We start from the raw sequence: 16,574 nt of genomic DNA on the forward strand, positions 1-16,574 counted from the left end.
CCTCTCCCATCCTACGTAGCCAATCATATTTTCTCAAGTGTATCTACTCTCCAACCATGGGTTTATTCGATAGTACTCCACCCTGTTTTTCCATTTTTAGAGCCTTCCAAAAGCAATATGAACAGTGTTGGGGAGGAGGTGCTAAAGGGAGGGAACATGCTGATGAAGAGTATTATTAACTATATTTCCCTCTGTATTTTACTCATTGGTGATAGTTTTGTATTGCCAAGTTATAAATTTCTTTCTGAGAGACTACATGTCCATTGTTCTAATATCAAGTAGTACCTGATTCATAAACATTCAATTTTTTTTTTTTTGAGACGGAGTCTCACTCTATCGCCAGGCTACAGTACAGTGGCGTAGTGGCGCGATCTTGGCTCACTGTAACCTCTGCCTCCCGGGTTCAAGCGATTCCCCTGCCTCAGTCTCCCAAGTAGCTGGGATTATGGCTCCTGCCACCACACCCGGCTGATTTTTTGTATTTTTAGTAGAGATGGGTTTTCACCGTATTGACCAGGATGGTCTCAATCTCCTGACCTTGTGCTCTGCCCACCTTTGCCTCCCCAAGTGCTGGGATTACAGGCGTAAGCCACCACACCCGGCCTCAATATTTGTTTAAAGAACTGAACTTCTTTCAAGCCTCAAAAAGTAATTTCTTTCCATGTAATATTTTAAGTGGACTGTCATGCAGTTCCTCTTCTTGTGTCCTTTTTCTCTTAAGTCAAACATGCTCAATTTTTAAAAATGTATGTAGGAATATTGAATCTTGTCACATAGATGTGTTCCTCTGTACAGATGGAATGGGAATGCCTAGGATATTTAAGGAAGCAGTTTTCTTAGTTCAGATTTCCTATAAATAAGTCTTTAATAGCATGGAATTATTGCCAATTCTAGTTTTCATTATTTTATAAGTCTTATAAAAATGTAAACATATTTTTAATTGGAATTTGCATTTAAATATAGCAGATTGAGATCTCTTTATTTTGCCACCAAACTTTTTTTTTTTTCATTGAGAAGCATTATTCAGAGTTAGCCAAACTGCAAAGTTAGCACAGTCCCAAGACTGTCCTCACTTCTGACACCAACTACAAGTTCTATGGGTTCCCAAAAGTACCCTCAGTTTTAATAATTTGCCAGCAGGACTCACGAAACCCACTGAAAACTGTTATAGTCATAGTTACACTTTTATTACAAGGAATCTCCAAAATAGGACAGACCAATATAATTATCGTGTTGAATGTCATTAAATGAAATGGAAGCAATTCATTGACCTCTTATAATAGTGTTTTGGGCCAGGTGCGGTGGCTCACGCCTGTAATCTCAGCACTTTGGGAGGCTGAGGCGGGTGGATCACGAGGTCAGGAGATTGAGACCATCCTGGCTGACATGGTGAAACCCCGTCTCTACTAAAAATACAAAAAATTAGCTGGGTGTAGTGGCAGTCACCTGTAGTCCCTGCTACTCTGGAGGCTGAGGCAGGAGAATGGTGTGAACCCAATAGGTGGAGCTTGCAGTGAGTTGAGATCGTGCCACTGCACTCTAGCCTGGGCAACAGAGCGAGACTCCGTCTCAAAAAAAAAAAAAAAAAAAAAAAGTAGTGTTTTGAAAACTTATTGACTGGATTTCAGTATATATGTCTATTTATAAATGTTTCTAAATGTATATATGTAGTGGTGTGTGTGTGTTTAGTAAGATATAACCAGTGTTTCATAAAACACTAATCTACTTCATTTATAAAGAATGTTGGTTACTATCCACTGAATTGAAGGCCCATAATGAGATTACAGCTCTTAGTTCATAAACACTGTCTTAGACAATCAGACCATTGAGAATAATGATGATCGGCCATTACTAGAAGAAATAAACTTAAAATTGTAGGACCTGAACAGATAAGATCTGGAGAGAACTTGAGGTACAGACTACTCACTTCTACAGATAGGACAGTTTCTAGATGAACAGACTAGAAAGTATAGTTTGTGCAAATGTTATAGGGAAACTTATTGTTAAGATATAAACCAGTGCCGGGCGCGGTGGCTCAAGCCTGTAATCCCAGCACTTTGGGAGGCCGAGACGGGCGGATCACGAGGTCAGGAGATCGAGACCATCCTGGCTAACACGGTGAAACCCCGTCTCTACTACAAAATACAAAAATACTAGCCGGACGAGGTGGCGGGCGCCTGTAGTCCCAGCTACTCGGGAGGCTGAGGCAGGAGAATGGCGTGAACCCGGGAGGCGGAGCTTGCAGTGAGCTGAGATCCGGCCACTGCACTCCAGCCTGGGCGACAGAGCGAGACTCCGTCTCAAAAAAAAAAAAAAAAAAAAAAAGAAGATATAAACCAGTATATTGGTCATTTTGCTTTGTAGATGATTTCTCACACCTGCCTAAGATAATTTTTAATTCATCTTTCCTCTGATCTTTACATGGCTAGTTCTTTCTTTTCATTCAAAATTCAGTATTAATGGTACCTCCTCCAGGAGACTGAACTTATTCTAAAATGATCGCCCTATCACCTTTCATCACAGCATCCTATTTTCATTCTCTGTATAACCTTTACCCTTGCCTGATGTTTATCCTATTTGCTTACCTCCCTTTCTTTCTTTTTCTTTTCTTTTCTTTTTTTTTTTTTTTTTTGAGACGGAGTTTCGCTCTTGTTGCCCAGGCTGGAGTGCAGTGGTGCAATCTCGGCTCACTGCAACCTCCGCCTCCCAGGTTCAAGTGATTCTCCTGCCTCAGCCTCTTGAGTAGCTGGGATTACAGGCATGCGTCACCACGCCTGGCTAATTTTGTATTTGTAGCAGAGAACCGGGTTTCTCCATGTTGGTCAGGCTGGTCCCTTTCTAAAATGTTAGCTATATTAGAAAAGAGACTTTTTCCTCATGGCTGGGCGTGGTGGCTCACACCTATAATCCCAGTACTTTGGGAGGCCAAGATGGGCGGATCACTTGAGGCCAGGAGTTAGAGACCAGCCTGGCCAACATGGCAAGACCTTGTCTCTACAAAAAACACAAAAATTAGCCGGGTATGGTGGTGCCTCAGGAGGCTGAGACACGAAAATCACTTGAACCTGAGAGGCGGAGGTTGCAGTGAGCCGAGATCGTGCCACTGCACTCCAGCCTGGGTGACAGAGCGAAACTCTATCTCAAAAAAAAAAAAAAAAAGAATTTTTTTTCCCCTATTGTTTTATTTCCCAGCACTTAACAGCAATATCTGGTGAACAGTATGTATTCGTATAATATGTCTGAGTGAGTGATCTAGTTCATGATCCTCTTAAGCCGAAAGAGAATACATTTCTCATGGGGAGACTAGAGTACAGCATAATTACTACCTCCTTTGTTCTATAGACTATATTTCTGTTTGTACAGTATTAAGATTGCGTTTGCTCTTTTGGGCCAGCTATTACACTATACACTCATTTTTTTTTATAAGGCATCTACCATTTATTTTATACAGTCATGTGCTGCGTATCAATGTTTCAGTTAACAATAGAAGCATATACAGTGGGGGTTTCATAATATTTTTGCTATACCTTTTCTATGTTTAGATACACAAATACCATTGAATTCTAATTGCCTAAAGTGTTAGCTACAGTAACATGCTATAGAGGTTCATAGCCTAGGAACAATAGGCTATACAATGTCTAGGTTCGTGTAAGTATATTCTATGATGTTCATATAATGATGAAATTGCCTAATGACAGATTTCTTAGAATGTATCCCCATCATTAAGCAATGGATGGCTGTACTTAAGTAGTTGTTTGTGTGTACACGCATGCATACTCATGTGTAGATTCAGCTTCATAAGATTTTTAAATTTTTTCTTTTTTTTCTTAGAGATAGGATCTTGCTCTGTTGCTGAGACTAGAGTGCAGTGGCGCAGTCACAGCTCACTCCAGCCTCAAACTCTTGGGCTCAAGGGATCCTTCCGCCTCAGCTACTCAAGTAGGCAGGACTACAGGTGCCCACCACCACACCCAGTTTTTTTCTTTTTGTAGAGATGCGGTCTTGGTATGTTGCCCAGGCTGGTCTCAAACTCCTGGCCTCAAGCAATTCTCCTGCCTTGGCCTCCCAAAGTGCTGGGATTACAGGCATGAGGCACCGTGCTGAACCATGAGATTTTTTTTAAAAATTAACATTTCTAAGTATGATCATTCAACTAAGAAGGGAGTGTCTAATTAAGAATTCATGGTAGGGTACCTGAAGAGATATTAAGCTGAAATAAAAAGTCAGTAGAAATGTAGGAGATAGCACCAGTTCACAAATTTAAACTGGAAATATTCAATTAGAGAGGTTTAGTGCAAGCTGAAGAAGAACCTGTTGGATGAATTTTGGAAGGGCTCAGTTGACACGCTTAGGATTTCTCTTCCTTTTTTGGGGGGGCAAGGGGTGCCGGTGGAGTAGGGAGGTATGGTCTTTCTGTCGCCCAGGGTAGATTGTAGTGGCGTGAACAAGTCTCACTGCAGCCTTGACCTCCTGGGCTCAAACAATCCTCCCACCTCAGCCTCCTGAGTAGCTGGGATTACAAATGTGAGCCACCAGGCTCAGCTGCTTTTTAAATTTTTTTGTAGAGATGGGATCTCGCCGTGTTGCCCAGGCTGGTCTCGAACTCCTGGGTTCAAGCAGTCCTCAGCCTCCCAAAGTGATGGGATTACAGATGAGAGCTACTGTGCCTGGTCCTATAGATGAATTTTTATTGAAACCACTTAACAACTCTATATCTTAAAATCTGATCCTGTTACTTCTCTCTATATAGTCATTTATTGATTCCCTAATTCATTCAGCATATATTAATATATATTCATATAGACAAACATGTATATATATTTTGAAAATAGAAAATTTCACTTTTTTACTTAAATTCATGTTTTAAATTATTTTTAGATGTTTAAAGTTTTATGTTTACAGATTTAGAGGTACAAGTACAGTTGAGATACATAGATATTTCAATAGTGGTGAAGTTTGGGTATTTAGTGTACTCATCGCCTATATAGTATACATTGTACCCAACTGGTAGTATTTCATCCCTGACTCTGCTCCCACCTTTCCACCTTTTAGAGTCTCCAGTGTCTGTTGTTTCACCCTGTATGTCTGTGTATACCCATTGTTTAGCTCCCACATGTAAGTGAGAACATGTAGTTTCCATTTGCTTCTTAACCTACTGTAGTGTGGCTTCCATCTCAGCAACTTCCATCTTGACCATTAAACTATTCTTACCATAAAACTGGAATCTCTTACAGTACCAGAAAATAAGGAAGTGCTTGAAATACAGTGGGGTTATGAACACAGGAACCAACTTGAAGGAGCTGTAAATGGCCAAAGTTAGGACAGTTTGAACAAGTAAATAATCATAGTGTCAGATTATAACCCATAGAAAGAAGTAATAGCAGCCGGGCACGGTGGCTCACACCTGTAATCCTAGCACTTTGGGAGACCGGGGCGGGTGGACCACCTGAGGTCAGGAGTTCGAGACCAGCCTGGCCAACATGGCAAAACCCTGTCTCTACTAAAAATATAAAAACATGAGGCCGGGCACAGTGGCTCATGCTTGTAATCCCAGCAGTTTGGGAGGCTGAGGTGGGCTGATCATGAGATCAGGAGTTCAAGACCAGCCTGACCAACATGGTGAAACCCCATCTCTACTAAAAATACAAAATTTAGCTGGGCGTGGTGGCGTGCACCTATAGTCCCAGCTACTCGGGAGGCTGAGGCAGGAGAATTGCTTGAACCCAAGAGGCAGAGGTTGCAGTGAGCCGAGATTGTACCACTGCACTCCAGCCTGGGCAACAGAGCAAGACTGTGTCTCAAAAAAAAAACACAAAAACAAAACCCACAAAAATTAGCCAGGCATGGTGGCAGATACCTGTAATTCCAGCTACTCGAGAGTCTGAGGCATGAGAATTGCTTGAACCCAGGGAGTGGAGCTTGCAGTGAGCCAAGATTTATGAGTCTATACTGATACAAATGAATGAATAAATTAAAAGGGAGAAGAGACAGCTCTTGTTTAGAGTAGAATTCCAATTTAAAATGTGGAAGGAATTATGGAAATATAAACTTTCCGTTAGGCAAATACCACAGTAATGATTGTTATGGGCAAGAATCAATGAATTACTGGGCAGATGTATATGGGAAACAGGATATTTCTAGTCTCAAAATATCTTCCCATAAAATATGCATTTATTATTAAAAAAAGATATTTACATGGAGAAGAAATGGCAGACACTACTTTAACCAAGTAACCAAGGGTAACATCACCAATAACAATAAGACACTGATATCATATACTCCCTGATATGATGTACTGAGAAGAGCACAGTATCACATCACAGCAATAACAATAACAATACCTAACATCTCTCAGTATTTGTATGCCCGACACCGTGCTAAAGCACTCTACAGCATTATCTATTAGGTTTCACAAGAACCCTATTAGGTGAATACTATTATTATCTACATTTTACAGTTGAGGAAGCTGAGGCCCCGGTAAATGATGGAACTGGAACCAGAAACCAGGGCTGACTGGCTCAAAAACCCATTCCCTTAATCTCAATGTTATGCTGAGAATAGCTTTCAGTATTGGGGATAATTTATGGACTAATGAATTCAGCATATTTAATGTTTTCAGCAAGTGGTGAACTTGGTGAGGGTTTGTGATTTGATGTTTTAAAAATATACTTTGGACTTATTTGGAAGCAACAAGTTTGCTTGAAAAAGTACTGCAAACTAATGTAAAATAGATTAAATACTATTTGTTTTTAGATCAGGTATGACCTTTTTCTAAACCAATAATATTTTATCAATTATTCTGGCCTTTTTATCAAAACCGCTTAGTACCCTTATGTCTTAAAGTGTGATCCTGTTCTCTCTATATAATCATTTATGAATTCCCTAATTCCTTCAGCATAAAGTCTAGATATTTTAACATAACCTATAACAGTGTTGATAATCTAGGCAGTTATATTTTAGTCCTTGTTGCTTATCATTCTCCCATAGGCGTCTACTTTCCTTGTCATGCCAAACTACTTGTTATTCCAGAATATAAAATTTTAAATTTCTTTATTATATAACATTTCAAGTTACACAGGAGTAGAGTATCCATCTCCCAGCTACCAACAGCCATCAATTTATATGGCCACTGTTGCATCTGTTGTACTGCCCTCTAATGAACATAACCACCCCCTCCATGGATATTTTTGAAGTACATCTTAGTCTTATCATTCATCTAAAAATACATTGATTTATACATCTAAAAGACAAAAATTTGGGGGAGTCGGTTTGAGGTTTGTTTTTTACTTTGAGATGGGGTTTTGCTTTGTCACCCAACCCAACTTGCGTACAGGGGCTCATCATAGCTCACTGCAGCCTCAAGCTCCTGGGCTCAAGTAATCCTCCCACCTCAGCCTCCCAAGCAACTAGGACTACAGATGTGCACCATCACACTTAGCTAAGTTTAAATTTCTTTTTAAGAGATGTGTCTTGCTGTGTTACCCAGGCTGGCCTTGGACTCCTGGCCTCAAGTGATCCTCCTGCCTTGGCCTCCCAAAGTTCTGGGATTACAGGCATGAGCCATCATGTCTGCCTTAGATTTTTGTCTTTAAAACACAACTGCAAAACCAGTTTCACACCTAAAAAGATAACCATTATTATTATATAATCAAAATACCTGGTCAGATTTTCTATTTCTCCAGTTGCTAAGTAAATTTATTTTTACAGTTGGCTGGTTCAGGCCAGTATCTACACTTAGAAAACATATAAACCAAATGCAGTGCTCCACATGTTGCCTTTTCTTGAGGTCTTTTACGTTTCTTTTTTTTTTTTTTTTCCTATTTTGTCATTCCGATTAGTCTTAAGTCTCATTTACTCTGTGGTTCCCTTTTTTGTTTTGTTTCTTACAATTTCTTTGTTGAAGAAATAGAGTCCTTTGTCCTATGGAGTTTCTGACACTCTGAATTTTACTGATTACATCCACATTTTGCTGATTACATCTGGATTTTGTTGATCGCATTTAACAAGTTCCTTTTTCCCCTGTGCTTCCTGTAAGCTATATGTACATTTGTATTTAAAAAAGAAACAAAACTTGTATGAACACCTACTGTTTGCACTTTTATGTGGATGAATAAAATAAAGCTTAAAATAAAGCCAATCCTTAAAAAGTATTACTGTGTCAATGCAAATTAAGATTATGACACTTGAAAAAAAAGGAATGTCATGGTTATCTAAAAGTGTAAACCTAAGTACTACTGCAAGTCACAAGACGAAAATAAACCTTTTAATTTGTGAGCATGGCAGTTCACAGATGTGAAGAAAGTGAAGTGAAATAATTGTTCCACTTCCGTGAAAACCTCTGAAAACAAGTCTAAGGGTAAAATTCAGAAAACGACTGACATTATAATTTGCTCTTGGATCAGTTTTTTCTCTTTTCTCTTTAAACATGTCTTTATTGATAGTTTGAAGAAAAAATGTTGTATGCATTAAATAAAAATCAAAAGAAGCCACCATACTAATGTTTGACACATATTACTAAAATTAACTATAAATCTGTTGTTTTTAGGTTGATTTCATATGAATATTTAAGTAAATAATTATTATGCTTCTATTTTTAAAATAAGGAGACTAAAAACCAGCACACCAGTTTACAATAAACAATTTAAGAGAAGTAAAATGCCTTATTAAATTATCTTTATAATACCAAATTACTTTAAGATACTTTCCTTTTGACTGCAGAGCTTTTAATTCTTTCCGTTCTTGGCTTCCATGGAACCACTGTCTCCTGATACTCATCTTACCATTCTTGCATTTTCTTGTTGTTTTCCTTCAGTAGCTCCTCTTCATCTGCTAGCTCCTGAAACTTGGTGTTTTTGGGTTTCACCACTGGTTCTCTTCTGTTATTCTACATTGTCTCTCTAGGCAGATAAACTCATCCTTGCTCAAGGCTTGCTATCTTCTGTTTTATGTCCTCTTCCATTGAAACTTCCATCTACCTAGTCCTCTAAGCCTAAAGTGTAAGAGTCTTCCTCTCTCTTGAGAAAGGTTGGGAGAATTTTAGCTACAATGCAGTTATATCTCTGTTGTTGAAAATTTATTGTTCTGTGTTTTATTTTTACTAAGGAATTATATCTGGGACCTTGTATTTCTTCTTATTTAAAAAATATGTCAAGTAGGGCCGGGAGCAGTGGTTCACACCTGTAATCCAGCACTATGGGAGGCTGAGATGGGCGGATCACAAGGTCAGGAGATCGAGACCATCCTGGCGAACACGGTGAAACCCCATCTCTACTAAAAATACAAAAAAAGTAGCTGGGCATGGTGGCGGGCACCTGTAGTGCCAGCTACTTGGGAGGCTGAGGCAGGAGAATGGTGTGAACCCAGGAGGCGGAGCTTGCAGTGAGCCGAGATCACCCCACTGCACTCCAGCCTGGGTGACAGAGCAAGACTCCATCCCCCCCAAAAAAAAATGTGTCAAGCAGAACATTTCTTTATCTAGATATGCACGTGTGTGTGTGTGTGTGTGTGTGTGTGTGTGTACATAACCTTCACCACCCCAGCCTGCCAGGAGAGGAACCTATTCTCTGAATGTACAGTGGTCATGTGATCATTTTCCCCTTCTCTTTTTGAAAATTTATAATTTCAACTTATATCCACACACTAGTGATTCAGTAGTTTTATTAATACAACTAAAATATTGGAAATGGAGGAATTTCCCAATATGACTGTTGGGTATACATGTGAAATTATTTCACCAGAGGAGAAAGGACGTAAGTCCCCACTCAGACTTTAAAACCTCTAATTTCTTTCCCAAATCTCTTTGCTGTTTTTCCTCGTGAAGGAAAAGGCGAGTAACAGGTAGTGTGAAAAATTTCTAATTTTATTAGAGGCATGAAGTGCATGCATAAGGGTCTGACACCATCCTCTTCTACTCTATTTGTTTTTTTGTTTTTGTTTTGTTGTTTTTTTTTTTTAGTGGTTCTCTGGACCCTTTAAATGTATATCATGACTTGCTATTAGGTCATGATCTGTCTTTGACAAACACTTATAAATCTTTGAGTTTCCCCAATACTGAAATATGATATCTAGTGTCTTCCATATATTCCTTCCAGGTGCTATCAAAATAACATATCACGTATGATATCATCTCTTGTACTATAGATTTTCCTTTTTAATGAACATTTGGATACGATATTAATACATGTGCCTTTTATGTTTTTTTTTTGTTTATATGTTTGTTTGTTTGTTTTGAGACACAGTCTCGCTCTGTCGCCCAGGCTAGTGGCGTGATCTCAGCTGACTGCAACCTCCGCCCCCTGGGTTCAAGCGATTCTTCTTCCTCAGCCCCCTGAGTAATTGGGATTACAGACGTGTACCACCATGCCCAGTTAGTTTTTGTGTTTTTAGTAGAGACGGGCTTTCACCGTGTTGGCTAAGCTGATCTAGAACTCCTGACCTCAAGTGATCCATCCACCTCGGCCTCCCCAAGTGCTGGGATTACAGGCATGAGCCACTGTGCCCGGCCTATTATCTTAATCATACAAGCTCATGGGGAGCAAGGCCTGTGACTTTATTTTAAATTTTTAAATACTTTGTATTTTGAAACTATCACACTTACAGCAAAATTGCAAGTGTAGTACAAAGAAATTATTTCCATTTGAATAGGGTGCAGACCTAGTAATCCATCATCCTCAATGACTTTGGTGTATGTTTTCTACAGATCAGAACATTTCCTACATAACCACAATATAACAAGTAGAAAGTTAATAAAGCAGGAGCTGTGGGGACTGAGAAGAGGAAGAAAACCCAAAATACAATTAAGTAGATTTGACAGAATTTGATGACTGCTTAGATGGGGAAAAAAGGGCAGAAAAACCATAACCTTGTACGTTTGTGTGTATGAATTGGGAAATGACCAACATTAAAATGTTCATTTAACAGCTCAGTTGATACTCTGGGAATATGGTTTTAAAATGCTGTATTCTAGTAGCAGAGGAAATATTTGATCATAGATTCTCTGCTGTCTACTATTAAGATTTATTAAACAGTTGGGATTCTGAGTCAGGTAATAGGATCTATTGAAAAACTTTGTAAGAGAAGTGAGTTATTTTGGAAATCCTCCTAGGTTCTATGAATAGTGTCAGTGAATTAAGGGTAATGGAAGAGAACAGCAGGAGAATCCACATCTTACATTCCAGACCTGACTTCTCTCTCTGATGATCCAGTCCCAAATTTCAAATTGCTAGAGATCTCCATATCAAACTCAGTATGAAAAGAATTAAACTTATTACACACACATATACATTCTTTCTCAACTAGGTTTCCTATTTCTTTTCCTTTTTTTTTTTTTAAGACAGAGTTTCACTCTCGTTTCCCAGGCTGAAGTGCAATGGGGTGATCTCAGCTCACCGCAGCCTTTGTCTCCCAGGTTCAAGTGATTCTTCTGCCTCAGCCTCCTGAGTAGCTGGGATTGCAGGCATGCACCACCAGGCCCCGCTAATTTTGTATTTTTAGTAGAGACAGTTTTTCTCCATGTTGGTCAGGCTGGTCTTGAACTTCTGACCTCAGGTGATCCGCCCACCGCGGCCTCCCAAAGTGCTGGGATTACAGGTGTGAGCCACCACACCCGGCTTTCTTTTACCTTTTCTTGGTCGAGAAACCAAGTACTGGCTCTTCCTGCTCCTCAGCCATGCCTCACCTATGTCTAGTTGATTTCTACACTTTTGAAAGGGCACTGGAAAAAATAAAAATCCATCCTAGCCTTATTATTTGGTATCTCTGCAATTTTGAGAATGTTACTACTTTCCTTTGTCCTCAAATTAATCTCTGTAAATTATGATAGTTGAACCAAACATGATTAAAATATAGTGTTTAAGAGTGGTTAAGAGTGTGGTCTCCCTAACGAGACCCCCTTGTCTTCTAATCCCTGCTCCACTATTCAATAGCTGTGTGATCTTGGGCAAGTCACTTCTCTATCCCCCAGTAACCTCATATATAAAATGGGACTACAAGTAGTACCTATCTCACAGGGTTGTTTTGAAGATTTAGTCAATATATAGGAAATACTAGGAATAGTGCCTGGTACATAGTAAACACTACATTTTAGCTCTTATCATAATGATTTTTGTAATTGTTTGCTCTCTCAGTTCCATTCTGTTAACTTTGTAATGCTACTATCAAGAGTATTTCATTACCTGGCCCCTCGTCTCCATCATCACTGTTATTACCCTATTATTGATCAGGATTAAATTAGTTATTAAATGTAAAATACTTAGAATAATCCCTGGCACTTAGTAAGTAGTCTGTAAGTATTATCTCATTATTGTTATTATTTTCACATTGATGACGTCTCAAGTCATATCCTTTCCTTGTCCTTACTTGTCCTCTGCCTTTAATCTCTCATGCCGTCCAGATGGGTCTTTCTGGAGCCCTGTTCAGATAGTATTGTTTCTGTTTTGAGGCCTTTCGTACCTGAAAGGGGCGGAGGGGGGAACCCAGTGTTGTTTTATAGTGATATCAGATGACTAACCAGGACCAACCGAAAAAATGGCATTGATGAAAGAGGTAAACTTGAATTTTGAAGCAGTGAAATTTTGTTTTAGTGATTTAAGGGCATTGCTTACTAAAATAGAATCAATTTTTATAGAAAGAAAAGTTGTACTGATGTTCAAATTCAAGTTGACTTGCTACAGAACTAAACCTACAGTTTTACCTGAAAAACTCATCAGTTCAGTTAAAATAGAAGGTGAGGAGGAAAAGTCAGAATGGTTTTGAGTTTTTTTGTGTTAGGAAAATGTATTCATCCATGTTAAGACGATGAAACAATTTTAACATTGTTAGTAATCTTTATAAACCGTTCTCATTTGTTCATTTCAAAATTTTAAGCCTCTTTTTATAATTCAAATGAAAATAGCTTCATTTCTGTATTTTCAAAATAACACTGTTAGCTTTTTGTTAGAAAAATAGTAAGAAGCCTTAGCTAATTTCTTAAACTTGTTTTGGGTTCATTTGCATGACCTGCTTTTTAACCCTTTGCTAATCTTCAGCTATTTCATGTTTTAAATATTTTAGAGTATCTTTGAGAAAAGTATTTTTCTCCAATAAAAACTGCTTTGGATTTTGTTTTGTTTTGTTTTGTTTTTTCTAATACTGATAGCCACATAATGCCATTTCACCACGGTTTTAGTTCTCAGGTGATTTTTTAAAATCAGATTTTTATGTATATTTTTTAAAACTTTACTGCAGGAAATGGCAGAGTGAGAGTTAATGTGTTACATGGAGGGAAGAACAGTCCATTGGGGGTTAAATTGCAGAGTCTAATGGAATAATAACTGGTAGCACCATCTGCTGGCCTACTTCCGCAGAAGGAGTCAGTATTTTTAACGACATCTCTAATATTCATGCTGATGCATTTTGATGCTTTGTGCATTCATTTCTTTCTGTGCTTTGTTGGAATCTGGCTATCTGCTTACAGCTATTGAGGAAACTCAGCTTTTTAGGAGTGTTTACAGCCTTTTTCATATCTAAATAGGATGAACAGTAGATATAAACTTGCCAAGGCAGAAATGTGTTGATAAATCAAAATGTGTATTTGTGGAGGGTTGTGCATCTCTTGGTTGCAGCTTGCTAAATAGGCCATTTAGGAATCTTCTTTCAATGCTTTTTTCTTGAGCACTGCCTGGGGTGGTGAAAAAGCAGAGGGCAAGCCTTTGTCTGACGCCAAAAATGTCTTCAGTGAAGAGGCCAAGAGGAAGGGTAAGTGAAAGCCTGAATGAGTGGGAGGAGGAGGGGTTCTTTGGGCTAAAAGGCTAATGGGATTGAATAACCTTCCTTATTACTGGCTGCTGCTACGGGAGTCGTACTGCATCGCCATCTTGAGCTTGTTGCTGTTTTCTCGAGTCTTGGTTATTTGTTATAGCCTGTAGGCCTTAAGGTGGCATTTTAGAGAGCAATTCTAAACCCTCCTTCCTTTCCCAGTGCTGCAGCACTGCTATGAAACCTTTGATGAGGCAGGTATAGAAAAAATATCCAGTGAAGCACACTGGAATCAGCATGAAAATGTGTTTGGAAATTCCTGATGGTTTTTTCCTTTGCTATAGTCAGAGGCATGTTTACGGGTAAGAACATAACAAAACTGTGATCTAAGTATATGTGGATGAATGCGTGTTTGAAGAGGAAATTCTTTTTAAAATGCTCTTGATCTGCTTCCTGTGATATTGCTAAATATTAATAATTTTAAGGTAAAACTATAAAACTTGTTTCTTTCCCAAATTGCTTGAGCAAAATAATTATGATATAGAAAAAGAAAAATAATTTTCACATTTAACTCTTTCATGGGAAAACTAAAACTTTCTCTAATTTTAAGTATGAGAATGTCTTTACTAACTAGCTATGTTGCTGCATTTAAATATTAAATGAGTTCAGGTTCTAGTTGTAAAACAGAGGCTTTATTTTTCTAAAAGTCATAATAAACTGTGTGGAGTAATTCTAAATTAAAATTATTTAAAAATTTATTAATGTTCAGAATTTTGGAGGGAAGAGGAAAGAAAAGACTTTTATTCCAAATGCACAGACTCTTTATGGGATAAAATTTTAATCAACTATCTTTACAGGACAAAACTTGAATCAACTAACCAAGAATGCTATGAAAATACCAATGAATCTATATTATTATTCTTTAACGTTCATTTTTAAAAGTAACAATTGAGCTGTTTATATCTGTACTAATTTCTTGATAAGCAAAATGTTTTAATTTAAATTTGTTTGTAGCACTCACATATTTGCTAATGTAATTTTACCTTTGTGACAGTTGTTTTAGATGTACTTTGGTATATTCTATAAAAAATATTTTTATTTCTCTAGCCTCCATCTTCCAAGAAGAGCGATGGTTCTGGGACATATACTAAGTTGCAGAATACCCAGGTGAGGGTCATGTCTGAGAAGAAGCAGAGAAAAAAGGTGGAATCAGAAAGCAAGCAAGAAAAGGCTAATCGTATAATATCAGAGGCCATAGCAAAAGCAAAGGAGCGTGGGGAACGCAATATTCCACGAGTAATGAGCCCTGAAAACTTTCCTAGTGCTTCAGTTGAAGGAAAAGAGGAAAAGAAAGGTAGAAGGATGAAATCCAAGCCAAAGGACAAAGACAGCAAAAAAACAAAAACGTGTTCTAAGTTAAAAGAGAAGACAAAAATTGGGTAAGTTGGTTAAGAATTACATTTAATTCCTTTCAATGTTTTGTTAAAGTTCAACCTGTCTAACCATCTACTTTTGATTTGAGTGTATTTACTCCCATATTTGAGGTTTAAATTGTCTACCATGTGTGCTTTATTTCCTTGCCGAATGAATTAGATAATATTTCAGGATCTCCCAAATTTTATGGTTCTATGAATGTAGAATGTAGCTTTTTGTATGTTAATATTATTAAAAGGGACTTAAAGTAGTAAAATATTTCAGCATATGAATCAGGAAAAGGATAAAAACAAACAAAATGAAATCCATATTGCTGTGCCAGTTTCATATTCACATTCTTTACAGAGCATGCATTGTAATTCTTTATAAGATTCTTTATCTCTTGGTTGTACTTGTGCCTCACTGAGCACCTCATAGTTCGGAAACATGAAATGTAATATTTTCTTAGAAAACCACAACTTTGGACTGAATGAAATGGCAAAAAAAAAAAAAAAAAACTAATACCATATAAATCAACAATAAGTAGCTGCCAGTTCTTACTGATTTACTTCCATACAGTCTGATTTACTTTATGTAATAAAGAGGCCAGGTGAGGATTAATGCTCCAAGAGAATTACAAGGACAAAGAATTGCTCTAGGAGGATACATTAATCCTATGTATTTTTTACTGCTTATCCAAAACATTTTCAAAAGATAAAATACAGTAAATGTTATAATTTGCTTTATAGGTGTATTTGCTTAGCAAGCAAGTGTAAGCATAACTAAGCCAACATAGTTTAGAATTGTTTTTTCAGGACTAGTTGTTTTTGAGGACTTTATGTGGAAATTTTATATAAAGTGGTCAATCTGATTTTTCTCTTTTTCACAAAAAAGTCCACAATAAAGAATGTCTTTATTGTGAAAATCTTCATTTGCTCAGAAATTGTTGACATGTTATATAGATATTTAGAACTAATGCAATTTTATAAACCAAATGAATTGTTAGCATTTTGAATGCAACCACCAAATTATTTAGTTTAGTCCTTATGTCATTTAGGTGCAAACTATTAAATAATATGGGCTCTCTTGTTATAATAGTTTAATAATAATATTGATTTTGCATTTTATTTGCAGACAGCTAAAATGAAATTTGAAAGATTTCTACTCATTTTATTTTTTTTTAGAGGTTTTAGGTATGAAAGTAACTTATTTTTCCAAAGCTCTGCCCAGTTTTAATTCAGGAAATCCCATATTTAGTCTTTTGCTGCACTAAAATTTAATATAATTAAGGGTTTCCAGTTTTAACTTGTTCAGAGATCTAGACAGAGTAGAATACTATTTGGAAGAGTAACGTTTTGAAAAGCAATGCATAAAATGAGGAAATTGGTTTGATAAATTGCAAAAGTTATACTAACTGTTACTTGCTT

The 16,574-nt window shown here is 37.5% G+C and overlaps 1 protein-coding gene across 7 annotated transcripts in view; it reads left to right on the top strand.

Annotated features, from left to right (window-relative positions):
- Positions 1-16,574, top strand: part of CHD9 (chromodomain helicase DNA binding protein 9) — a 274,510-nt gene that overhangs the window by 140,735 nt on the left and 117,201 nt on the right. For 4 of the 7 annotated variants that reach the window (XM_025370142.1, XM_025370141.1, XM_025370138.1 and 1 more), the window contains one exon: positions 14,842-15,173. In XM_025370142.1, the coding sequence (XP_025225927.1) occupies positions 14,842-15,173 (332 nt within the window). Of the gene's footprint in view, positions 1-12,788; positions 13,735-13,842; positions 14,097-14,841; positions 15,174-16,574 lie in introns of those variants that run through there. The other 3 variants (XM_025370143.1, XM_025370144.1, XM_025370145.1) reach the window with 3 other exon arrangements.

Source organism: Theropithecus gelada, chromosome 20, assembly GCF_003255815.1.
Source record: "Theropithecus gelada isolate Dixy chromosome 20, Tgel_1.0, whole genome shotgun sequence".
Lineage (NCBI taxonomy): Eukaryota > Metazoa > Chordata > Mammalia > Primates > Cercopithecidae > Theropithecus > Theropithecus gelada.